A 27,515-nucleotide genomic window follows, 5' to 3' on the forward strand; every position below is an offset into this window, starting at 1 on the left:
ACAAAAACTCAGTGTTAACGAGGTAGTACATTTTCTTAATATGTTTCATTTGTACTTAATTTTTACTGAAGTTTGATTTATTGAAGTTTAATTTTAGAAGATATTGTTTAGTCAATGATCTTACCAGAGAAAATTATAATAACACAGTATTTTAGATATTATTATTTTTAATATTATATTGTTTTAAATATTAGATTCAAAGTCTACAGTATTACATATACCAATTATTTGAGATATCTTTCTATTTGAGGTGAAGGGTTTATGCTAAGTATACACACCATCTTCCTTGTGACCAAAAGCTGAAGTTGTGAGACAGATACCTAAGAAAAGATGCAGTCTGTAACTATGAATAGTTCTGTGTATGTGTGTAAAATGAATGAACCTGTAAAGCTCCTGTCCTTAGCCTCAGTAGCACCATGCTCTGAGTTAACTGGTTCAAACTGTTAGATAAAGTGATAACTAAAGAAACAGGAACAAAGAAAGGTTATATTTCTCATCTTAAGGTTTCACAGAGATGACGCAGGTTTCCGATTCAAATTCCCACCTCCTGAAAAATGAGTTCTTAAATAACTCAACTCTTAAATCACGGGAGTGCAGTACTCTGAAATTATCCTAAAGATTTAAGAAAATAGCCAATTACTACTGTGAAGAATACACAGCTATATGAAATATAGCTACACAAAAGGAGAACTCAGTAAAAGAGAACATTTTTAATATTTTTAAACCAATAAAAATGCTTGTTTAGGATTCACATCAGTAGTCACTAATTGGGTAAATGCTAAAGGCTTACATTCAAGTGCTTGAAGGATTACTGCACAGAAATTTGATACTAAAAATCTTTGCTCGGGCTCATTCAAGATGAGATGATGTAGGAACCAATAGTGGTATTTAAAGCCCAATCACTCTCAAGACAGGCTAAAAAGTACAGCTGTGAAGACATTACACAAGTGGGGTCATTGACACCAAAAAAATGGTATTAAGAAAAAAAAGACCTCATACAGTCTGCTGGCATTTCATACCAACCATTGGAGGAGGTAGTAATATAAAGTATTGGAACTCAAAATATAAGGTCAGCACTAACTGTAAACACTTCTAAAGCATTGTATATAATTCTTTAAATCATAATGTAGTGAAAAACAATTAGAATTCATACAAAACCAGATTTTTAAAAAGCAAAAAATGGAAATATTTAGTAAATTTACTCAAATGAAGCTTAAATGATACAGAACTGAAAATATTAGAAATCTATATACAGTAGAAAGTGAATATAAATTAGCCAACTCTATGAACATTTCCAACTAAGCACACATACAAATACATATTCACCTCTTTCTTTTATATAAGAATAACACATACATACATGACATGACGATTCTGGCAAAACGATTTCAGAGATATTAAACATATTCTCAAGTTTTAAAGATGGTGTGGAATAAGTTTTAACAATATTCCACATGAATGGAAACCCCTGATTTAATTCCATAACTTTCATGCCAGAAGCATGGTTGGTTTTACTTTTTTTAAAACAGATCTTGGTATCATATACATTGGCTTATTAATAATTAAGGCATTTTGTTTACACAGTATCTCAGTGTGGACAAAAAAACTTTTAGTATTATTTGCTATGATGTTTAAAACTTTTAAAGTCTTTCAACATAAGAAAATAGCTGCACACATTTGAGTGTTTTCTTATAAAACACAATCTTAAAAAAAGTAATGATTGGTCTTTGCTTTTCCTAGTAATAAGTTTTGTCTTATTTTTTCACATAGTATAAAGTATATTCTTATGAAGGATTGCATTAAGATCCAGTAGTTCTTGCCAAGTAACCATGTAAATCCCAAAAGCAGCAAAGGTGAACAATCTTCATAGTGCACTTTCACCTTATTAAAGTTGAAGCTGCTCCTTTCGGATATTTTTCCACTTCAATGTGAAGTAGATTGCTAGGGTTTTGTTATTGGTTTCATATGTGGCTTTAGAAGAAAACGGTTTTGATTTCTTTCATAGTTCACAGTTCTCCAATGAGACTTGTTTGGAAATCATATAGTCCAGGGATGTTTTGAATAACCAAATGCTCTTTAGTAGATGAAGTCTTTCAATGCAACTGTAATAAATAAGCATCTACATCCTTAGAAAATAAAACAAAAACATTTCATTAGCTAGTAAACACATATATACACAACCTCTTTCTTCTCCCTTTTTGTCACTTGATTTGCCTCAGATTCCCTTTGTAACCTTTTGAGGGTAAAAGATGTGGTGTACTCAACTTTTTAATCTGCATTTGTTTAGCACAGGGCCTGGCACACAACAAGGGCTCAATAAATGTTTGCTAAGTGCTGAGTAAATGGTTTGGTTCTTGTGATCAAGCAATTCTGTCTTTATAACTAGGCAAGATCATTAAATCATTCACAATTCTTTCAGTTTGATGATAGCCTATCTTTCTGATTTCTAACTTTAAGAAAATTACAATTGAGTGTTTTATCTTGTAAAAGAGGTTTTTTTATATCATAGCTTAAGGAACTTCACAGAACTTTTAATCACTCAATAGGAAAGTACACTGTTCAAATCGCAATATGAATTTGACATTGGTCTTTATTGATTTATTTGTCAGAAAATAAAAATACTTCTGGGAAACGGATATCTGTTTATAATATTTTAATCATTAAAAATTCTACACAGTTAAATTATACACAGTGGTAAGACACATTTGGTAGATCATTTTGCTTCTTTCCTTGAAAAGTATCCAAGAAAATTTTTACAAGTAAGTCTATAACATAAATCCTCTTATTCAGTACATTATATTTTTTAAATTAAAAAACAATTTTATATTTCTGACTAATGCCCATTTATGATAGCAATATGCTCAGTAAAAGGGTGGAAACATTTAACAATGACTTTTTTCTGCAATTATATGTGTTCTATATACCAATATTTTCTGGAGTTTAAATATTAAAATCTAATGTACCTTTTCCTTTAAGAGACAAATAAATCAATAAAGACCAATATCCAATTCATATTGTGATTTGAACAGTGTACTTTCCCAAAGAGCATGATATTAGCAATAGTCAAGTAAAATATAACACCCCAAACCATTTAATTAGACTATTTAATTGTATTCCTCACTTAATCTTCAGATGCCTTCCTTACCTGGATTTTTAACTTTTTCAAATATTTTTCTTTGATTGGAACTAGGTCATTAAACAACCTCCAGCACATTATTTCTGTGGCTGTATATCAAACACATTCAATGGATAATTTTGTGCTCCCTATCAAAGTCACATTCATACCCAGAAGACCATAAGCATTTGCAAATATGAAATTGACTATAGATCTTACTGAATAGTACTGAATTACTTTACCTCAAGATTTGAAAGAATTCATTTATAAATGCATAATACTAACATATTACTTCTAAATTTTAATTAAGCTTAAATATTGATTTAAACCTTAAATTTTTAAGCTTAAATATAGATTACCTTAGCTATATTACCAGTATATCCTGGAACCAAAGTAAGATGGTTTTCTTGTTCCCACAATCTGCTTAATTGTTGTTTTAAAATCTGAATATTTCTAGAAGGAAAAAAGAAAATGCAAATATAATATGATATGAACTTTGGTAGTAAATACATTTAATGAAAATAGTTTTAAATTTTTTAAGTATTTATCAGAGAATATTATACTACTGAAGTCAGGCAACTCTTTAAAATAGTACATGCCAATCACAGAAATTAAAGGTATTTGTTAATGCAGATAGGAATACTAGGCATGAAGCATTTACTAATAGTCAACTTGTTGTTGGGTATAAAGTAGGACATTTTGAGAGTTTAAAAAGAAAACCATAAACTTTAAGGAGCCCATTGGGAGATACTTTTAGTAGCTTCATAATAATCTTATTCATTTGGTAGAATACCTACATATTTTCACAGCAAGGCAATACTCAAATTATGATGACTATAATATAATTTTTAGAATTGCAATATTCAAAGTGCAATACTAAATCTAATTGCAATACTCAAATTATCTATACTAATAAAAGAGTAATATGCTAATTAGACCAGACATCTTCCAGACGTCCTTCCGGACAAAGCCACGGTGGTGGGGGCTGAGGCAGAGGCAGTTAGGGGTGATGAGGCCGGCAGGGGAGGGCAGTTAGGGGGCAATGAGGCTGGCAGGGGAGGGCAGTTAGGGGCGATCACGCAGGCAGGCAAGCGAGCGGTTAGGAGCCAGCAGTCCCGGATTGTGAGAGGGATATCCAACTGCCAGTTTCGGGATCGGGCCTAAACAGGCAGTTGGATATCCCCCAAGGGGTCCTGGATTGGAGAGTGTGTAGGCCTGGCTGAGGGACGCCCCCCCACCCCTGCCACGTGCACGAATTTTGTGCACTGGGCCTCTAGTGATGATTTTAATATAGTTTTTAGAATTGGATTCTAAGGTTAGTGTCTAGGTAGCCAAAGGACTCTGCAAGATACCTCCATTCCTGAGCCTCATTACTTATTCCACTAAAGACTCTCTCTTACACATTACAACAGTTAAATCACTGCTATACTTTTTCCTTCTAAAATGAAGAGCAGGATTCTGCTAGAAGAAGAGGTTACTGGGCTCTGAAATTCAACTTCTATGTATAATTTTCACATATGAACAGTATCCCAATTTAATATTTCCATGAAAATAAAGAGAATATTATATACTGATGATCACAGAATAAAATTATCACCTAGTTAAATCCAACTGCTTTTCTGGAAAAAAAAAAAGTAAAATAAAATATAATTTAGAAGCATAAGGTTATCCTTAAAGGTATACTCACCCATCATTTATAATTTCTGTTTTGGACGAGAGTTCTGACCACCACCTTTTTATGACTGCTTGAAGCCAGTTTAAACCAACTATTATATATCTGAAATGACATTTTGTTACAAAATTCAAATATTTTCATCTAAGAAGCCTTTACAAAAAAATACTTCCACTACTCAAAAATAACCCAACACATATATTACATTGACCTTTCCCTCTTCTAAACGTTTATTTCACAAAACTGTATTTTATATAACTTGTTTATAGATGCTTCTGTAATTGTCTTTAGTCATTTCATATTCTTTTCCTAACTGGACTATAAGCAACTTAAAAAGAGAAACCATGTATGTTTTATGGAGCTCAATCTACTACTAATGCATTCCCAGGGCACATACTATTGAAAAAGAAAAATGACTTGAGATTCAGATCAGCACTTACTCTTCAAATTTGCTTTTAAGTAGTGACTTTACAAGGGGCAACAAGTCTACACAGCAGCCGAGTGAGATGTATTGTTTTTCTTCCTGTAAACTAAAATAAATACAAGTCATAAAAATATGAATAGGTCATAATTTGTCTTTTTTAAACTAATTTATTTTCTGAAAAATATTTTTTTTTACCTATTGGTAAGCACAGGAAGGCAATCCACCACCACTCCAAGGTCTTCTATCCTGTGGGTACAAAAAGAATAGCATTACTTAGAGAAATCATTTCTTCAATTATTTTCATACTAGAGGCCTGGTGCACGACATTTGTGCACTGGGTGGTGGTGGGGGGGTGTCCCCCAGCCCAGCCTGTGCTCTCTCGCAGTCCGGGACCCCTCAGGGGATGTCTGACTGCTGGCTTAAGTCCGCTCCCTGGACCTTCACACTGCCTTTGAGAAATTCACTCATTCAACAAATAATCCAAGTGTGTATTATTAGCCAGATGCTGGGGGTACATCAGTAAACAAAGAGATAGGACTTGCATTCTAGTATGTGTATGAGAGAGAGAGAGAATTGGAGGTGGGTTGGAGAAGGCAGAGACAGACAATCCTATGTAATAAAAGGCTAATATGCAAATTGACCGATGGCGGAATGACCGGACACTATGATGCACACTGACCACCAGGGGGCAGATGCTCAACACAGGAGCTGCCCCCTGGTGGTCACTGCGCTCCCATAGGGGAAATGCCACTCAGCCAATAGCCGGGTTCACAGCTGGCGAGAGCCTCTCCTGCCTCCGTAGCAGTCAGACAAACCCCAAGGGCTCCTGGACTGCGAGAGGGCATAGGCCAGGCTGCCGAGTGCACAATTTTTGTGCGCCAGGCCTCTATTACTCATATACACAAGTAAAATATATAGAACATGCAGACGGTAGTTAAGTGCTACGGAGAAAAATAAAACAGAAGGATACATAGGGAATAAAGAAATGTATATCTACACTAATAAAAGAGAAACATGCAATTGGTGTCACTCCACTATGCCCACCAGCCAATCAGGATGAGTATGCAAATTAACCCAACAAAGATGGCAGTTAATTTGCATATGCAGGCACGGAGCGAAGACTGAAGACTGAAGACTGAAGAGGGTTGGCTTCTCCGCTGCGGCCGGAGCGAAGGCCTGGGTCCCGGGTGCCAGAGGAAAACCGGTGGCAGCAGCCAGGGGACGAAAGGCCTATTGCACGAATCTCTTTGTGATGGGCCTCTAGTTTTTAAATAAGATGGCAAAGGAAGGCCTCACTAAGGTAACATTTGAGAAGGTAATATTTAAAATTTTTACTCAAAGGGGATTCTTAAAGGTTTAGTTCTTCAATACTGGTATCTCTTGGTATAATGGATAAGAATCTTAGAGAAGGTAACAGCTTTATTTGGTCTGATAAAATTGATGGTTTCCTTTATTTTGGTTACTCTTAGACTGGAATTGAATGTAATTTAAACTATATTGTTTCTATTGAAGCTAAACATAGAAGTTTAAAATTTTAGCCAGTAATAACAAAAAAGAAGAGGCACTTCTAAATAGCATACTAGAAATTACTTTTATTGAACAAAAAGGTCACACTTACCTCACCAAATAAGCTACAAGTTCACTTATACTTCTCTTTTTCCAGAAAGTTAAGGCTACATTCAATCTCAAATTCCTGCTGAACAAAACTTGTGCCATTGTTTCATGATCCTGAGAAACCTGAAAGGTAATAATCTAAGTTCTTAAAAAGCACACTGAAACATGATATGAAATAATTTTCTTAATTAAATTATTCTGGTAGACATATTTTAAAATTATACAAAGGTGGTGATTACCAGAGGGAAAGGAGGGTGGGGGCAGATAGAAGAAGGTATTGTGATGGATAAATAGTGATGGAAGGAGACTTGACTTGAGGTAGTAGGCACACAATACAACATACATATAATGTATTATAGGCACACCTGAAACCTATACAATTTTATTAACCAAAGTCACCAATAAATTCAATAAAAATTAAAAAGAAAAAAAATTATACAAAGGTGACTCCATTTACTTACCCACAAAACATATAAATAAATGAATAAATAAATAAATAAATAAATAAATACACAGTAGGTCCTCAGGTTACATAAGAGATCCACTCCTATGGTGGGACATAACGCGAAAGTCGGAACCCACCTACATAAGCACCTACATCACTCACATGGAGCACATACACAGCAGTAATGAAGTGAAACAGTAAAAAAATTTTAAAAGAAAGATAACAGTTCCTGATCTTTACTTGTGGTAAACAAATAATAAAAAACATGTGTACATACATCGAAATGATGGAACTTTTTTTTTTATAAATAAATGGGAGATGGCAATGTAACCACAAAACGACATATGACGTACATCGAGTCCGACATAACCTGAGGACTGCCTATATATAAATTACAGTTGAGCATTGTAAACAAAGGATCTGAATACAATTAGGACCTGTTTATTTTTTTTTACCAGTATTTTCCCTTATTTGCTACCATTTTTCTTTTAAATATCAATAATTTATAAAATAAATCGTTTTTAGTTCACCCATAGTATGTTACACACTAATAACAATTATGCATTGTGTAGTGTATATTGTTCTTAAATTTAAACTCACATATACGTGTCATTCAGGTATACTGTTTCTGTTAAAATCCTTCTTAGAGTGAAAAAAAAAATGTTTTGCTTTGTTATAAATAAATAAATAAAGCTCAACTGGCATGGCTCAGCAGTTGAGCATCGAGCTACGAAACAGGAAGTCACGGTTCGATTCCCAGTCAGGGCACATGCCCAGGCTAGGGGCTCAATCCCCTGTGTGGGGCATGCAGGAGGCAGCCCATCAATGATTCTCTCTCATCATTGATGTTTCTTTCTCTCTCTCTCTCTCTCTCTCTCTCATTTCCTCTGAAATCAATAAAAATTTATTTTGAAAATAATAAATAAATAAATAAATAAAATTTAATACTGTTATTTCCAAATGTTGAGATTATGGATAATTTTTCCCTTTGGGTTTATTTTCTACAACATATACAATAAACAAGTAATAATTATTATAAATTCATGTGTGTTTACCAATTTTATTAAACCATTTTTTTAAATGATTCTTATAAAAAGCGACTTTCTTGAGATATCAGTTACAGACCATAAAACTCATCCATTAAAAGTATGTGATTCAGCCGAAACCGGTTTGGCTCAGTGGATAGAGCGTCGGCCTGCGGACTGAAAGGTCCCAGGTTCGATTCCGGGCAAGGGCATGTACCTGGGTTGCGGGCACACCCCCAGTAGGAGATGTGCAGGAGGCAGCTGATCGATGTTTCTCTCTCATCGATGTTTCTAACTCTATCTTTCTCCCTTCCTCTCTGTAAAAAATCAATAAAATATATTAAAAAAAAAAGTATGTGATTCAATCATTATAACCAATTTACAGAGTTGTGCCACCATCATAACAATCCAGTTTTAGAATGTTTTTATCATTCCCTCAAAATTCCCTTGAGCCTATTCGAATAACTAATTTTGCCAGAGCCAGAAGAACAGCATACCTTAGTAGGTTTGCCAAAATAAAACTTCTACTAGGTAATTTTGAGAGCCCAACAAAATGTGTTTGAATAACTGGTTTTGGTGATCCACTTTTTTAAAAAATACATTTTTATTGATTTCAGAGGAAGGGAGAGGGAGAGGGAGGTAGAAACACCAATGATGAGAGAGAATCTATGATCAGCTGCCTCTTTTATGCCCACCATGGGGGATCAAGCCCACAATCCAGGCATGTGCCCTGAATGGGAATCAAACTGTAACCTCCTGGTTCATAGGTCGACACTCAACCACTAAGCCACGCCAGCCAGGCTGGTGGTCTACTTTGTAAGCAAGATTCCTTTTACCTTCCTTTAAATCTCTACTGGCCAACCTGTCATTTTGGGTATTTACAGCAGCTTGTCAATCATTTGAAGTCACCTCAGATATCACTAACTTAAGAGAAATGGAATAAACTACTGAATCAAATTTGGTTAATCAGGAAAATTGTGTCAGGAGTTACGATCATTCAAATAAATCTGAATTCAATGGGTGACAATTACTCAAATAGCAGAATATGGCAAAGAAAAAAAACAAGAGTATAGCAAGAATAAAGTTAAGTTTACAAACTTAACTTACCTCAGAAAAAAACCCACTGTATTTTGATGATGCGCTTTCTGTCTGTGAAGAACCAGAATCACTGGAGTTAAGCAAATATGTTCGACTATCATGGTGTAATTTTTCAGGCAGGTGGCCTGCACAAGCCAGTTCATTTTCTTTATTTGCCATGTCACAGCCCCCACTTCTAGGGGACTGTTTCTTTTTAAAACAAGAATTTGGAAAAGGATAATGAACTTTCTTTCTGTGGTAGATCACCTTATGTAGTTTATCTGGGCTTTTAACAGCGTGTCCAACTGTTCTGTAAAAATGAAAAAAGATCCACATGAAAACCTTTAAAAGTTTTTAAACAGAAAGATTTAATAGGCCACATTTAGTGATTACAATCCAGTAAAATTAAAAGTAAACAGAATTTTTAAAAAATCTTAAATTTTAGATTAAAGAGGGAAATTACAAACCATCTGAAAAGCAATGAACAGGACGATACTTTATACCAAATGAAAATAAAGAGGCATAATAACTAGATGTTTTAAAATGAAATATTACAGGCCATTTTTGGAGGAAGAAAATTATAACAGTTTCTAATCACCTAAACTTTTTCTAACAAAGTGACAAATAATTATACATATTTGAATATTTTAAAGTTTATTTTTATTAAGTTAAAGTATACTTAATTTTATTTGAATAAGAAACCACAAAAGAACACATCTCATGGTTTAGTATAGTGGTTTTCAAAAGTTTTGGCCTCAGGATGCTTTGCACTCTTAAAAATTGTTGAAGTCTCCTGAACAGACACTTCTCCCAAGAAGACATAGAAATGGCCAACAGATATATGAAAAGATGTTCAATTTCACTAGCTATTAGGAAAATGCAAATCAAAACTACATTGAGATACCATCTCACACCTGTTAGGATGGCTATTAACAAGACAAGTAATAACAAGTGTTGGAGAGGTTGTAGAGAAAAAGATACCCTTATTCGCCCTGACCAGTTTGGCTCAGTGGCTAGAGCGTCAGCCTGTGGACTGAAGAGTCCCAGGTTCGATTCTGGTCAAGGGCATGTACCTTGGTTGCGGGCACATCCCCAGTAGGGGATGTGCAGGAGGCAGCTGATCGATGTTTCTCTCTCATGAGTGTTTCTAACTCTCTATCCCTCTCCCTTCCTCTCTGCAAAAAATCAATAAAATATATATATATTTTTTAAAAAGATATCTTTATTCACTGCTAGAGGGAATGTAAACTGGTACAGCTACTATGGAAAACACTATGGACGTTCCCCAAAAAACTAAGAATAGAGTTATCCTATGACCCAGCAACCCCTCTTCTGGGTATCTAAAAACTTAATTTATTCTAAAAGATATATGTACTCCCATGTTCAGTGCAGCATTATTCATGGTGGCGAAGATAAGGAAACAACGGAAATGTCCTTCAAGAGATGATTTGATAAAGAAGCTGTTGTACATTTATACAATGGAATACTACTCAGTCACAAGAAAAGATGAAATACCGCCATTCCTGACAACATGGATGAATCTTGGGAATATCATGCTGTGCAAAATAAGTCATATGGAAAAAGTCAAGAACCATATGAATTCATTCATATGTGGGATATAAAACTGAAAACAACAAATGAACAAACAAACAAAACTATAGACATAGATAACAGTATAGTGGTTACCAGAGGAAAAGGGGGGCGGGTGGGAAGGTAGTAAAGGATAAAGGGAGTTGGTGACGGAAGAACAATAGACTTTGGGTGGTGAGCACACAATGCAATATACAGATAATGTATTAGAATTGAACACTTGAAACCAACCTATATAATTTTATTAACCAATTCACCCCAAAATATTTAATTTAAAAAATTTTTAAATTCTTGAGGTCTCAAAATAATTTTTTTATGTGGGAAATATTTATTGATACTTACTGTATTAGGAACTAAAACTGAGAAAATGGGTTAATTTAAAAATAATAGACTTGTTACTGATTAACAGATTTAAAAAAATATTTTTATTGATTTTTAGAGAGAGAGGAAGAGAGACAAAAAGAGAAAGACTGATGTGAAAGTGGAACATCAATTCCCTTAAACAGGGATCCAGGCATGTGCCCTGACTGAGAATTGAACCAGCAACCTTTTTGGTGCATAGGATGATTCCCAAACAACTGAGCCATATCGGCAGGGCTCACATAGAATATTTTTATAAAATCATACATACAAACACACACACCTAGTGAGAGAATGGCGCTATTCTACATCTTCACAAATATCTAATATCTTATTTAACAGAAGACAGATGGATTCTCATTATTTCCTTCTCTATTCAATCTATTGTGATATTAAATGTAGCCTCTGGAAAACTCTACTATACACTTGTAAGAGAATAAATATGAAAAAGGTGAATAATATCTTAGTATTGATATGAATATAGTAACCTCAAAAACTCCCTGAAAGGGCTTCAGGAACCTCCAGGGTCCTCAGATCACACTTTGAGAAACAGTGGTTTATTAGAAAGTTTGGTAGATCTGAGAATGAATGTCATTTCTACCACTTTCTGGGTGCATAATCCTGAACAAATCACTTAACTTCTCTAATCTTTAGTTTTCCTCATCAATTGTTAGGAGGCAATGAAACCTACCCAGTAGGACTGTGGTAAGTATCTACACTAATAAAAGAGAAACATGGTAATTGGCGTACGACCGCTACCCTTTTCATTGGCTAATCAGTGAGTATATGCAAATTAACTGTCAGCCAAGATGGCGGCCGGCAGCAAGGCAGCTGGAAGCGAACATGAGGCTTGCTTCAGTGACTACGGACTCCAACGTTCCCCGCCTCACTTTCCGGCCTCTCAGTTGCAACTCTAAGCAACTATCTACTATGTTGCAAATAAGAAAATAAACAAAAGCCCAGAAACCGGCTTTCATTCAGCCGGGCTTTAGCAACATTGTATCGATGTTTTCAGCGGCGAGGCCTTAGAGCTAAAGCTGGCCCAGAATAAAAAAAGAAAAAAGAAAACAAGGAGCGGTTGGAAGCTTCAGTCACTCGCTTCCGGAAAACAGCCCTCAGCCCCTCACCCAGACTGGCCAGGCACCCCAGTGGGGACCCCCACCCTGATCCAGGACACCCTTCAGGGCAAACCAGCTGGCCCCCACCCACGCACCAGGCCTCTATTCTATATAGTAAAAGGGTAATATGCCTCCCGGCACCAGGATCAGTGTGACAGGGAGCAGCGCCCAAACCCCCTGATCGCCCTGCGGCTCTGTGTGTGACAGGGGGTGGGGCCACAACCTCCCTATCTGCCCTGCTCTGTGCTTGATAGGGGGGAGCTCCCCAACCCCCTGATTGCCCTGCAGCTCTGTGTTTGACAGGGTGCAGCGCACCAACCCCCCCCCCCCCCCCCCCGCCCATGGGCCCTGCTCTGTGTGTGACAGGGTAGAGCCATAACCTCTCCATCGGCCCTGCCCCGAGTGTGACAGTGGCGGCGCCCCAACCCCCTGATCGGCCCTGCTCTGTGGGTGATAGAGGGTGGCGCCCCAACCCCCCTCCACAGGCCTTGCTCTGTGTGTGACAGGGTAGAGCCATAACCTCCCCATTGGCCCTGCCCTGAGTGTGAAAGGGTGCAGCGCCCCGACCCCCTGATCCGCCCTGCTCTGTGTGTGACAGGGGGCGGTGCCCCAACTCCCCTATCGGCCCTACTCTGTGAGTGACAGCGGGGAGCTCCTCAACCCCCTGATCAGCCCTGCTCTGTGCGTGACAGGGTACAGAGCCCCAACACCCCTGATGGGCCCTGCTCTGTGCGTGACAGGGGACAGCACCCCAACCCTCTGATGGGCCCTGCTCTGTGCGTGACAGGGGGTGGCGCCGCAACCTCCCCATCGACCCTGCCTTGAGTGTGACAGGGGGCGGTGCCCCAACCCCCCAATTGGCCCTACCCTGAGTGTGACTGAGGGTGGCATTGCAACCTCCCGATCCGCCCTGCTCTGTGCATGATGGGGCGGTGCCCCAACTCCCCAATCGGCCCTGCTCTGAGCCTGACCAGGGGCTGCACTTAGGGATTGGGCCTGCCCTCTGCCACCCGGGAGCAGGCCTAAGCCAGCAGGTCGTTATCTCCCGAGGGGTCCCAGACTTCGAGAGGGCACAGGCTGGGCTGGGGGACCCCCCCCCCCCCGGCCCCCCGCGGCCCCGAGTGCACAAATTTTTGTGCACCGGGCCTCTAGTCTATATTATAAAAGGCCAGTGGTCGTAATGCCATAACACCATAATGACCAAATGACCGGTCACCAGGAGGTGTATTGATGGATCCGGGTCTCGTGGCGCTGCGGGTCTGGAGTCCCACACGATTTCGCGCGCTGGGCCTCTAGTTAAAGATAATACTGATGTGTTTAGTACAGTGACTAGCAAAAAGGAAATGTTTGAGAATAAGTTAATTATTATAAGAAAAGGGAATACTTTTTTCCCCATTTTAAAAATATATATATTTTATTGATTTTTTTACAAAAAGGAAGGGAGAGGGATAGAGTTAGAAACATCGATGAGAGAGAAACATCAATCAGCTGCCTCCTGCACACCCCCTACTGGGGATGTGCCCACAACCAAGGTACATGCCCTTGACTGGAATCAAACCTGGGACCTTTCAGTCCACAGGCCAACGCTCTATCCACTGAGCCAAACCTGTTAGGGCACCATTTTTACTCTTATCCAGCTTTCAACATTTGCTGTTTCCCACAAACTTTAAAGATGCTCTTACCTATTTATGTAAGCAGCCAACTGTTTTGGAGATTTCTTAACCTAAAAAATTAAAATAGATGGTTGTAGCACATTTAAGTTTTTAAATAAAGCTATGTAAACTTTGTGATTGATATTAACAAATCTGAGATTCAACAGTTAAGTTTTTCAGATTAAAGTTTTTTCTGTTCTAATGCTTTATCTCAATCATTAGTTACAACAACATTGTATAGAGATGTTTTTGATATATCTTATCTCCCTATTTTCTATGCCACTCGTCACATATTACGGTATATTTACAGGGTACTTAATAAGTTGAATATTAATGTGGTTTAAGAGAAATTATATCAGTGCTGATATGCCTTAAAATGGTGACCAAAAAGCACTTTTAAGATTCCTCTTTAATATTAAACTAAAATATCAAAATTATATCCTATCAGAACAGTATACTGTCCAAAATTTTTTTAGAGCTTTCAGAATACAAAGTTTTCAATATTTCATTAATTCTACTTAATTCTGGCAAGTTAAACAGGATTGGTACCTCTTGTTTTTTAAATAATTTAACCAGAATTAACCACACACCTAATAGTTTAAATTGTCTGTGAGGAAATGAAAAACCTGTGTCTCCCCAAAATTCATGCTGAAATCCTATTAGGAGGCAAGGCTTTTGGGAAGTGACTGGGTCATGAATGAGATTACTGCTCTTATAAAAGACCCCAGAGAGCTCTCATAACCCTTCTACCATGTAAGACACAGTGAAAAGACAGTCATTTATAGGCCTTCACCAGACACCAAATCTGTCTGGGCCTTATCTTGAACTTCCCAGCCTCTAGAGCTGTAAGAAATAAATTTCTGTTGTTTAAAGCCACCCAGTCTATAGTATTCTGTCATAGTATTCTTAGTCTAAATAGACTAAAATACTGTCTTACTTGTTACCTAGAAACTGTGGACTTACCTCCTTCATGTTCTTATTAGTGAAATTAGAGATCCTTTTTCTAGGACGATCAATGGAATGATCCTCAATATTATTATAAAAGTTCCGTTTTTTAACATTGTGGGTTTCAGATGCCATAATCTCTTAAATACCTAGACAACAAAATAAAAAGAATAAATGGAAAATACAAAAAGCAAAAGAGCCTGATCATTTCCTTAATACAAATATAAAAATACAAAACAGCTCACTATGTAAAAACGGCTTATAAGTAAAGCAGAGAACATAGTTCTAATTTACACACTTTTAAAAACCTTAAATACAGAGCAGGGCATTGCAGGAAATTAAGATTCTTTCTGTTCTCATTCTTTTTAGACACTACCAGTAATAATAACATGGCATATATTTTGGCCCACCACAAAATGTCAATCTCCCCATTTTTCATATCACTAGCCATATGTTAAATTTAAATTTACAGGTCATGAAATCAAGTCTATGTGTATAGTAGTAGTAATTATGGCATCCAAATCTACAGAAGCCTAAAATTTTGGAACCAAATCACATATACCACCCCAAGCAGCAGAAAGAGGAACCAAAATCAAACTATATATATCTGACTTGTTTATGCCTAACCTTTACATTTTTCTTTCATTCTTGTAGCTAGTTCTCCAAAGCTTTCTTCTACATTTAAAAAAAATAATCCAATGTACCCCAGGGTAAGAAACCTCTCAGATGAGACTTTTAAAAAAGTAAATAAATAACTACAGTACAACAATAAGCATTGACTAAGGGGCATGCATATGAGTGAGCAAAATTTCACTGAGGAAAGTCTTAAAGAACAAACAGCATGTGCAGAATTGAAAGGAATGAAGTAACATAGTTTGTCTGGCATTATCTTAAGCAGATGCATGTGACTGGAGCTTAGGCTGGGGGTGGATTACAGCACAGTGAGAAATTAGGCTGGAAGAGATAGGCAGAATCTAGATCATAAAGGGTTTGTTCATGAGGTAAACTTTTTATTTTTAATCCTCACCTGAGGATATGCTTATTGACTTTAGAGAGAAGGGATGAGAGAAAGAGAGAAAGAGAGAAAGAGAGAAAGAGAGAGAGAGAGAGAGAGAGAGAGAGATCGATCCAGGATTGAACCTGCAACTTAGGTATGTGGCCTGACCAGGAATTGAACCAGCAACTTTTCGGTATACAGAACAATGCTCCAACCAACTGAACAACCAACACTGGTCAAGGCTTTTTTTTTTTTTTTTTTTTCAAGGAAGAGAGACATTTAAAAATAGACTAAACACTTCCACTCTTCCCTGAGATCCCATTACAATTACAGAAAAAGTTTTTAAACACATAAAACCCATAAAGATAAAGAAGAGGAAATGATGGCAACAACATTTTGCAAATGGCAAAGCAGAAGTGATAAATGACTTGGCAGATCTGAGAAAGCTAAATCCTAAATCAGCAGTGAGGAAAGGTGAAAAGGAGAATCCCCAAAAGGTTCAGTAATTGGCAATACTGAGGACCTCACTATATGAGGATAAAGGTGGACTTAAGAACAAGTAAAATGAATATCCATTCAAGACACCTAGATCCATCCCTACATCCCCTTCACCATTCCAGTAAAAGACTAGTTTTATAGTATGGAAAATTTAAAACACAGTCTTTGGGATGGGAAACACCAGTCATGAATGAGGGTGCAAGGAACATATTATAAACGGGGGTGGGGAAGAGGAACAAGTGAAAGTTTACATAGTAAATACTGAGACCTCTAACCTTTATTCTACCACTTGCCTCACAGAGGCCTGCAGCCAGGCTTATAGACTTCAGAAAAGAGGGCAGAAGCTCAATTCCAGAGGGAAACATAAACATACATAGATATCTATCTAAAAATACTGACATTAGCAATGATCAAAGCTCACAAAAAACTTTTATATCTTGATTATGGTGGTAGTTACCCAACTGTCAAAACCATGCAATATAAACCGTGTAAAATTTTATTAGATGTATATTACATCTCAATAAATCTGACCTTAAAAAAATCCTTAAGAGATAAGAACAAACTGTATCCATGAAACACAAATGAGGCAAAAAACAAACCAACTAAGACCACTGGAAATTAATTACTATTAGGTAGACCATTGTTTCTGTCAAAAGATGCAACCTGATTATTACACAATCTATAAAAAGTCAACTTTTTGGACTCTAACTCATCAATAAATATGAAGTTGCTCTAGCCGGTTTTGCTCAATGGATAGAACATCGGCCCTCGGACTAAAGGGCCTGGGTTCAATTCTGGGCAAGGGCACTTACCTCATTTGCAGGCTCAATCCCTGGCCTTCACATCAATGTTTCTTTCTTTCTATCTCTCTCTCTCTCAATCTCCCTCTCTCTCTCTCTCTCTCTCTCTCTCTCACCCTCCCTCGCTCCCCCCCTCCTTCCCTTCCACTCTCTCTAAAAAATCAATGAAAAAATAACCTCTGGTGAGGATTAACAAAACAACCCCCCCAAAAAAATGCTTACTACAAATAAATAAAATAATATGAAGTTGCCTTTCTCACAAAGGAACCTTGAGAAATAAAAGTAATTAGAGAAAGAGGTCTCTAATGTCATTCATATGTTAAAAATTAACATAGAATAATAATTAAAGGATAATAGCCTAAAGGTGAGGTAATGGTCCTATTTCAGGAAGATTATAACATTCCTAAAGCATTAGTAACTGATTTAAGATTTTACAAATTTTAAAAGATACAGAAAACAAACATTACTAAAGAATACTAATTTGAGCCCTGGCCGGTTTGGCTCAGTGGATAGAGTGTCGGCCTGCGAACTGAAAGATCCCGGGTTCAATTCCAGTCAGGGGCACATGCCTGGCTTGTGGGCTTGGTCCCCAGTGGGGGACTTGCAGGAGGCAGCCAATCCATGATTCTCTCTCATCATGGATGTTTCTATCTTTCTTTCCCTCTTCCTTCCTCTCTGGAATCAATAAAAATATATTTAAAAAAATAAAAGAATACTAAGCTGAAAACTAATTTTGAAAGCTTAAAATGGGTGGTGTGACAATAACAATTTCCAATAAAATAATAGTTACCACCATTTTATCACTTAATATGGAACTAGAGATGCTTTATATTCAGTATCTCATTTATATTATACTAAAGGCCTGGTGCATGAAATTCGTGCATGGGGGTGGTGCGGGTCTCCCTCAGCCCAGCCTGCACCCTCTTGCAATCCGGGACCCCTCAGGGGATGTCTAACTGCCAGTTTAGGCCCAATCCCACAGGCAGTTGGACATCCCTCTCACAATTCAGGACCGCTGGCTCCTAACTGCTCGCCTGCCTGCCTGCCTGATCACCCCTAACCACTCTGCATGCCTGCCTCATCGCCCCTAACCCCTTTGCCTCCCTGCCTAATCACCCCTAACCGCTTGCCTGCCTGCCTCATCGTCCCTAACCCCTTTGCCTCCCTGCCTAATCACCCCTAACCGCTTGCCTGCCTGCCTGATTGCCCCTAACTGCTTGCCTGCCTGCCTGCCTGATCACTCCTAACTGCTCATCTGCCTGCCTAATCACCCCTAACTGCCTCTGCCTCGACCCCCACCACTGTGGCTTCATCTGGAAGGACGTCCGGAAGGATGTCCGGAAGGTTGTTTGGCTGTCCGGTCTAATTAGCATATTACGCCTTTATTATAGACTAGAGGCCCAGTGCACAGAATTCGTGCACTGGTGGGGGGCGTGGCCTGTGGGGATGGGCCTGCTATAGGAGTGCCGCTCATCCTGGTCAGCCAAGCAGCTGTGGACCCTCCCTCTGAGCAGATACTCACATTGTGGGAGTGCACTGACCACCAGGGGGCAGCTCTTGCTTTGAGTGTCTACCCCCTGGTGGTCAGTGCGCATCATAGCGACTGGTTGACTGGTCGTTCCGCCATTCTGTCGCTGGGCTTTTATTATATAGGATGATTTTTTAAGCAGAAATTATAATTCCACATTTAAAAAATATACAGGTTGCCTGGCTGGTGTGGCTCAGTGGTTGAATATCGACCCATGCACCAGGAGGTCACTGGTTCAATTCCCAGTCACGGCACATACCTGGGTTGCAGGCTTGATCCCCAGTAGGGGGCGTGCAGAAGGCTGCTGATGGACATTTCTCTCATTGATGTTTCTCTCTCTGATGTTTCTCTCTCTCTCTCTCTCTCTCTCTCTCTCTCTCTCTTTCTCTCTCTCTCTCTCCCCCTGTCCCTCCCTCTCTCTGAATCAATAAAAACATATTTTTTAAAAAATAAAAAATACAGGTTTTAAGTTAAGTCCTTTGTTCTAATGTACCTAAGCTGTTTTATGCTTATTTTAGGCCCAAATTTGCCTAATCATTGGAGGATGGATGATAAAATTTCTCATCACAAGGCTCTGTGTATTTGTGGTACTCTGTACCTGAGGAATGCTTTCCCCTCATATATTCTTACTAGAGGCCTGGTGCGTGAAAATTCATGAACTGGAGCAGGGGTCCCTCAGCCTGCTCTGCCCCCTCTCACAGTCTGGGAGCCTTCGGGGCGGGAGGAGACCCTTCGATCAGGGGAAAGCGACGCCCCCATCACACTTCTGCTGCTGCCACTGCCGGCAGCACAAGCCTCGGCCAGCCCTGGGCGGCTGGGCAGCCGCCATCCAAGGCTTGCCTGTGCCTCGGGCCCGCCCTGGGTGGCTGGGCAGCCGACATCCGAGGCTTGCCTGCACCTCGGGCATCAGCTGGGCAGCCAACATCCAAGGCTTGCCTATGCCTCAGGCTGGCCCTGGGCAGCTGGGGGGCTGAGGGTAGATCCGGCCGCACCGCATGCCTGCCACCCCACTGGCGGGGCTGAAGGGACTGGGTGCCATCACCTTGTGGCTATGGGTGCCGCCATCTTTGTGATGGTGTGATGGTCAATTTGCATATTCTTTCTTTATTAGATAGGATGGTTTGCTTCCTTAGTGACTTTCCCTGACCCATACTCTAAAATAGTACCTAACTTCACTTCCCTATCTCCTTACCCTTCCCTACCATTTTTCTTGATAATACTTGCTACTACTAGATATATAGTATATGTCTGTTTAGCATATGTCTTCTCTACTAGAATATAAACTATTTTTTAAAAATGGTATCTTGCTTGCTTTCATTTTTACATTCCCTGGGCCTACACCACCACCTGGCACATACAAAGTGCTCTATATGTACATATTGAATGAATAAGTCCATTCAATACTATGTAAAAGTGATAATTAGTTGAAACAGCTTTTACCTTCTGTCTTTAGTTCAACCTTTTCTAGTAGAGACTACCAGAATCCTTTACTCATAAATTAACCCTGATCACACACACACACACACATTTTTTAAATCTATAAAATTTAAATATTTTGCCTTTAGAAGATAACATTTATTGACAGTCTATCTCCCTTTTATATAGAAAAATATTCATTTCTTCATAGACTAAAACAGTTCTTTTTTTTAAAGAACATACAATGTTGCCTTTTTTTAAAGAGTGAAGGACTTTACATCTTAGAAAATTGCAAGTCAAAACCACAATGAGATACTACTTCACAATCACTAGAATGGCTACAATAAAAACAACAGATAAGTGTTGAGAAAGATGTAGAGAAACTAGAAACCTCATACACTACTGTGGGAATATAAAATGGTATAGTTGCTCTGGAAAACAGTTTGCCAGTTTCTTAAAATGTTAAATACAGATTTACCATATAATCCAGCAATTCTACTCTTACATATTTATTCATGTGAAATGAAAGTTTATGTCCACAGAAGACTTGTATACAAATGTTCATAACAACATTATTCAGAACAGCCAAAAATGTAATAGACCCAAATGTATATCAATTAGTAAATGGTAAACAATATGAGTTATATCCACTTAGAATACTACTTCAGCAACAAAAAGGCATGAAGTACTGATACATGCTACAATATATATGAACATCATGCTAAGTGAAAAGAGCCAAACACAAAGACCACATATTATATGGTTCCATTTATATGAAATGTCCATAAAAGTAAACTCTATAAAAAAAGAAAGTAGAGCATTGGTTGTCTAGGGCAGGGTGGGAGTGAGAATAACTGTAAGTAAGCACAGCTTCTTTGGGGGGTGATGGTAATGTTCTAAACTTTGACTGGGTTGGTGATTGCATAATTCTATATATAATCAATAAACTATATTTAAGTCAGGTGAATTTTATGGTATGTAAGTTATATTTCAATAAAGCTTAAAAAGGTGAAGAAAATTATCAACATTATAATGGTATTGTTTTTACAAAGGTTTTTACATTACGAATTCCATTTTGCTTTATATAAATTTAGTAGTGCTACAGATAGTTTAAAGCAATTGTTGAGGCTCCTAGGTATTTCTGAGGTGCCTTTTGATAATATACAAAAGAGAATAATCAGAAATGAGATCAAGAGTGGTTGAAGACATTGATTATAGAAAAACAGAAAGAATAATCTTTTAATGAAAAAAGAATAAAAGGAAACAAGGCCTTGAGGGATAAAGGAGGCATCAAGAAAAGAACAAAATACTAACTTTACTTAACTATTCTGAACACTTAATATAATAATGTGTATTTTCTTAAATAAAGACAATAATTGCTATGGGTATTCTCTTGAGAAGGTAGAAAAACAGTGGCATGCAGAAGAAGCTGGAGGGATGAATTGCCTTTATATATCAGTCATTTCATACCAGAAAGATGAAAAGGGATATATTCGTATAATTTACTGTAATGGCTGCCAAATCAAGAGATTAAATAGCTTGAAGTGTTCAGATACTCTCTACCTACTCCCAATGAGAAAAGCTCATCACACAGGAATGAAACATGTCTGGACTTTTGTCTCTAATAACTTAAGTTACTTACAGCTCAAGATCAAATTAAGTTAAGCTTTCTTTTTATATTAATATACTATAGCATTTCAATTATTTATATTGTATTTAAGCCTGAGATTTCACTAGGCAATTTCATTCCTCTTCTTGAAAAACAAAGCACGATTGTGTACAAAGAATTATAATAATTAATATTTCTGGTATCAGTGATTCTCCTCCAATCACCACCACCAAAGTCACGCTCAATATTACAAAGGGTGTGATGGTATTCTTGCCAAGAGTCTTGAGGTTGAAATTTATAACCACTATCCTATATAATAAAAGCATAATATGCAAATCGACCAAACAGCCAAACAGTGGAACGGCCATCCACGCTATGACACCCACTGGCGCCAGGCCAGCCAAGGCGGGTGCAATATGATTGGTCAGGGGCCCGGCCATCGCCCCATAATCGCCCCACAGAGGGAGGCCCAGGCTACCGACTGACGGGCTGAGGCGGGTGAGCGGGGCCTCCCTCTGCGAGGGAAGCCCAGGTCCCAGGTGCCAGCAGCCAGAGGGAAACCCAGGTCCTGGAGGGAAGCCAGTGCCAGCAGCCAGGGAAAGGCCTACTCTTGCACAAATTTCGTGCATCGGGCCTCTAGTCTTATAATAATCTATATCAGGGGTCCTCAAACTACGGCCCGCGGGCCACATGCAAATACAAATATTGTATTTGCTCCCGTTTTGTTTTTTTACTTCAAAATAAGATATGTGCAGTGTGCATAGGAATTTGTTCATAGTTTTTTTTTAAACTATAGTCCAGCCCTCGAACAGTCTGAGGGACAGTGAACTGGCCCCTTGTTTAAAAAGTTTGAGGACCCCTGATTTATATATATAAAAGCCAAGCGACCAGAACAACAGAACGACTGGAATGACCGATAGCTATGATGCGCACTGAGGTGGCCAACTGGCACCATTAGGGCCCCGATTGTCCCCCCTAACCTCCTTCGTCTCCTCCCCGCTGCCAGCCCAGCCCAATCAGCCCCCATCAGGGCAGGCTGGCTGGACCCCACCTATGCACGAATTCTTGCACCAGGCCTCTAGTAAAATACATAAAGAGGTTTTAGAGTTTAAAGCTTCAGACTAATTTTTTTTCAACCCAGAGAGATCAGGTAAGTTGTCCAAAAACAGTCAGCCAGTTAGTAAGAAAGCTTCCCAACAACAGTCAGCCAGTTAGTAAGGCACCAAGTCATTCTACCACATCTTTGTTTTCATTAATTAAATCCAATTCATTCCCAACTAGAGTACAGTCAACACTTTTCATTTCTAATAGCCAAGTAAGACGAGAGTATTATTTTTCTGAGGATATGACAAAGGAGGGATAGATAAACATAAACTATGAACTACCTCCCATCCATTCTTCCCCTTCCCTTATAAGGATAACCTTTTCTTCTCCCTTCTAAGGCCCCAAAGGGAATTTATAGAGCTTAAAGACAAATCATTGGTTTCTCTGAGGCAGCTACCACACAAAAAATGAAAGGGAAGAATGAACTTGGACTTTTTTCTTCAAGAATTTCAGTGAAGGGGAAAGGAACAGAATGTAAAGATTAGATTTTCTGTCCTAGACAGTTTGACTCAGTGGATAGAGCGTCGACCTATGTACTGAAGGGTCATGGGTTCAATTCTGGTCAAGGGCACATGCCCAGGTTGAGGGCTTGATCCCCAGTGGGGGGTGTGCAGGAGGTAGCTGATCAATGATTCTTTCTCATCATTGATGTCTCTCTCTCTCTCCCTCTCCCTTCCTCTCGGAAATCAATAAAAATATATATTTTTTAAAAAGGATTAGATTTTCTGAGACAATTTTTAGAGCCTGGGAATACTGATTCCTTCCTCCTAAATTCAACTCAGACTCTCAATAACTCCTCTGGTCATCTGTAGCACTTATCTATATATATAAAAGGCTAATATGTTATGTGTCCCTCCGACCGTCACTATGATGTGCACTGACCATCAGGGAGCAGACGCTCTACACAGGAGCTCTGTGACATGCACTGGCCATTTACAAAGAAATGGCCGCTGTGGGCACTGGGTAATGACGTTACGTAGCAACACCCAACTTCCTCTCCCTAGTGACTAGCCTCCTTAGAGTTTCTTCAGCCCAGGAACACAATTTGCTTTATAGCCAGGTGCAAACATTTTACACTTTAACCAAATGTCTGTGAAGCATTTTCCTGTGCCTCATCTCATTTGATCCTCATACAAGTCCTAGAGTAGGTAGGTAAGAGGTTTGGTAGAACCCTATTTTCTTTTCATTAGCCAGAAAATGGAGATTTAGAAAGTTTAGAAACTTGACCCAACTGTTAAGAAGAAATGGTGGAGGAGAAACCAAGATGGCGGCATAGGTAAACACCGGAGTTTGCTGCCTCGAACAACCACTTTAAAAATACAACTAAAAGACGGAACGGACATCACCCAGAACCACAGGAAGGCTGGCTGAGGAGAGACTCTTCAACTAGAAGGAAAAACAACAGCATTACGAGGCCCAGAGGAGGCGCAGTGTGGAAAATTTAAAGGTACGGTGGTGCGGCGGTGCGCGCACAAAGCGGGCTGGTGGCTGAGGGCGCGGTTGTCGTTTTCAATCAGGAGTGAGTCTCAGACTCTGGGCTACAGATCTGGGCGAGTCTCTAGGGACCCAGACTCAAACGGGAGAAGCGGGACTGTCTGGCTACGGTCCCTCCGAGGTTTGCAGCGGTTGTGGGGACAGAGAGGCAGAGCCCCTGGAGACGGACTGAGAGCAGCCATAGCTGCTCCCTCCCCCCGCCCTGTTGAGCCCGCCCCGCCCAGGCCCTGCGCAGAGCCATTTGCCGATCGCCTCAGGCAAAGGCTGGACTAGCGCCTCCCCAGAGGACTGAAGTTTTCCACAGAGCTGATTCCAACAGCCAGTCGGCCTGGTGGTCAAATCCCTCTAGTGTTAACTACAACAATTAAGGCTTGGCTAGAACAAGACTGCGCACAAAGACCACAAGGGGGTGCACCAAGAAAGCATAAAAGATGCGGAGACAAAAAAACATGACAGAAATGGAGGATATGGAGCTAAGAATCGCAATTTTGAGGGCTTGCTATAAACTTGTGCAGAGCCTCACGAAAACTAATGAGACCCTCGATGCTACGATAAAGAAATTAGAAAGTAAGCATACACGGACTGAAATAAAGAATATTATACCCAATAGCAGACCAGAGGAGCACAAGAATCAAACCAAAGATTTGACAAAAAACACCCAATTGGAAAAGCAAAATGAAAAAAGAATCTGAAAGTGTGAAGATAGTGTAAGGAGCCTCTGGGACAGTTTCAAGCGTACCAACATCAGAATAATAGGGGTGCCAGAAGATGAAAGACAGCAAAATATTGAAAACCTATTTCAAGAAATAATGGCAGAAAACTTCCCCCACCTGGTGAAAGAAATGGACTTACAGGTCCAAGAAGCGCAGAGAACCCCAAACAAAAGGAATCCAAAGAGGACCACACCAAGACACATCATCATTAAAATGCCAAGAGCAAAAGACAAAGAGAGAATCTTAAAAGCAGCAAGAGAAAGAGACTCAATTACCTACAAGGGAATACCCATACGACTGTCAGCTGATTTCTCAACAGAAACTTTGCAGGCCAGAAGGGAATGGCAAGAAATATTCAAAGTGCTGAATACCAAGAACCTACAACCAAGATTACTTTATCCAGCAAAGCTATCATTCAGAACTGAAGGTCAGATAAAGAGCTTCACAGACAAGGAAAAGCTAAAGGACTTCATCACCACTAAACCAGTATTATACAAAATACTGAAAGGTATCCTTTAAGAAGAGGAAGAAGAAAAAGGTAAAGATACAAATTGTGAACAACAAACATGCATCTATCAACAAGTGAATCTAAGAATCAAGTGAATAAATAATCTGATGTACAGAATGAACTGGTGATTATAATGAATCAGGGACATAGAAAGGGAATGGACTGACTATTCTTGGGGGGGTAAGGGGAATGGGAGATGCGAGAAGAGACTGGACAAAAATCGTGCACCTATGGATGAGGACAGTGGGTGGGGAGTGAGGGCGGAGGGTGGGGCAGGAACTGGAAGGAGGGGAGTTATGGGGGGGGGGAAGAGGAACAAATGTAATCTGAACAATAAAAATTTAATAAAAAAAAAAAAAGAAAAAAAAGAAGAAATGGTGGACCTTGAAAATGACTTCAGGTTTTCTCACTGTGCAGAATATAGTCAAACACTGCTGCAGTGAAATAATTTACCCTTTGTTCTCACTTCATGATCTACAATAATAATCTGCTTCATGTTGATATTTACTGCTGTGTTGCTGACAATTACCTGAAAGAAAAGTTGGGGTGCTTCACTGGGGTGGAAAAAGTTTAGCTAAATCAGAAAGCAAATCTAATTAAGCAAGCTTATACTGTATATATAAAAGGCTAAGTTGACTCACACATGCTCGATACATATAAAGCTCTCACTGGTGCCAATCACACGTGTGTGTTTCAATCTGTCATTGTTGATCATTAATTTGGTTGACACTTCTATTATAGAGAAAGGGCAAAAGTGATATTAAAATATTTCTTCTAATTAATTTCCTTTCAATGTGCACAAATCTGTGCACCGGGGCACTAGTGTTTAATAATGGAATTTGGATCAGGTTAAAAAATAAGGAGATAAAAAGAGAATTGAGAATACCACGGTTGATCCAAATGGGATCAGTGCTTACAATGGAATATTAAACACACTACTTACAAGGACTATTTTGTGAAGTAGAAGAAGGTTCCAAAATAATAGCATCTTAAAAAGCAGGACAGAACCCTAGCCAATTTGGCTCAGTGGATAGAGCTTCAGCCCACAAACTGAAGGGACCCTCGATTGCAGGTTCAGTCCTGGCCCTGGTCGGGACACGTGCAACCAATCTCTCTCTCTCTCTCTCTCTCTCTCTCTCTCTCCCCGCCCTCTCTCTCCATTCCACATTCTCTTAAAAAAAAAAAAAAAAAAAAAGTATCCTCTGATGAGGATTAACAAAACAAAACAAACAAAAGCGGAACAGAAAACTGAATATATAGTATAATCCTGGTTTAAAAAAATACATAAACTCAATTCAAAAGGGCTCTATAAAAACATTAACAAGTTATGTTTTGCTGGTGGAATTACAGGTGACTTTTTTCTTCACTTATAGGTTTCTCTATTTTCTACAATGAACATGAATTACTTTCATAATCTGAAGGAATATTTTTAACATAAGAATCTATTTTAACTTTTCCAAAATTAGGGAACTCTATATAATTTTCTCAATTCTTGACTTCTCACCTCATCAAGGACTCAGCTCCCACATATACTATCTTCGATTTCTCCCTTTGAACTGATTCCTCCCATTCTGCTTTCAACCATGCTCAGGTTTCCTCTATCAACGCCTATACTCTTTCTCCACTTCTCTTCCCTGCCAAATTTCTACAATGAGGGCTTTTTAGTTTCCATTTTCTTTTTAACCCTTTACGACCTTGCTTTTATTTTGGCCTCTCCTCTGAAAAAACTGCATCTTCAAGGTCACTTAAAGTTATAAGGGAGCCTTTAAACAATGAAAATGCTTATCAGCCAAGCCAACTCTAAAGACTGT

At 38.9% G+C, this 27,515-nt stretch overlaps 1 protein-coding gene across 2 annotated transcripts in view; it reads right to left on the reverse strand.

Annotated features, from left to right (window-relative positions):
* Positions 1-691: 691 nt before the first annotated feature.
* KATNBL1 (katanin regulatory subunit B1 like 1) overlaps positions 692-27,515 on the reverse strand; it is a 42,223-nt gene continuing 15,399 nt past the window's right edge. For both annotated transcript variants that reach the window (XM_070425602.1, XM_070425611.1), the window contains exons 2-10: positions 15,056-15,186; positions 14,123-14,163; positions 9,403-9,682; positions 6,830-6,948; positions 5,407-5,457; positions 5,228-5,317; positions 4,803-4,892; positions 3,475-3,568; positions 692-2,126 (exon numbers count right to left, since the gene is read on the reverse strand). In XM_070425602.1, the coding sequence (XP_070281703.1) occupies positions 2,094-2,126; positions 3,475-3,568; positions 4,803-4,892; positions 5,228-5,317; positions 5,407-5,457; positions 6,830-6,948; positions 9,403-9,682; positions 14,123-14,163; positions 15,056-15,172 (915 nt within the window). In that variant the 5' untranslated portion in view covers positions 15,173-15,186 and the 3' untranslated portion in view covers positions 692-2,093. The remainder of the gene's footprint in view (positions 2,127-3,474; positions 3,569-4,802; positions 4,893-5,227; positions 5,318-5,406; positions 5,458-6,829; positions 6,949-9,402; positions 9,683-14,122; positions 14,164-15,055; positions 15,187-27,515) is intronic.

The sequence above is a fragment of the Myotis yumanensis genome, unplaced genomic scaffold (assembly GCF_028538775.1).
Source record: "Myotis yumanensis isolate MYYU_CA2020_CCGP unplaced genomic scaffold, mMyoYum1.0.hap1 SCAF_1, whole genome shotgun sequence".
Classification (NCBI taxonomy): Eukaryota; Metazoa; Chordata; class Mammalia; order Chiroptera; family Vespertilionidae; genus Myotis; species Myotis yumanensis.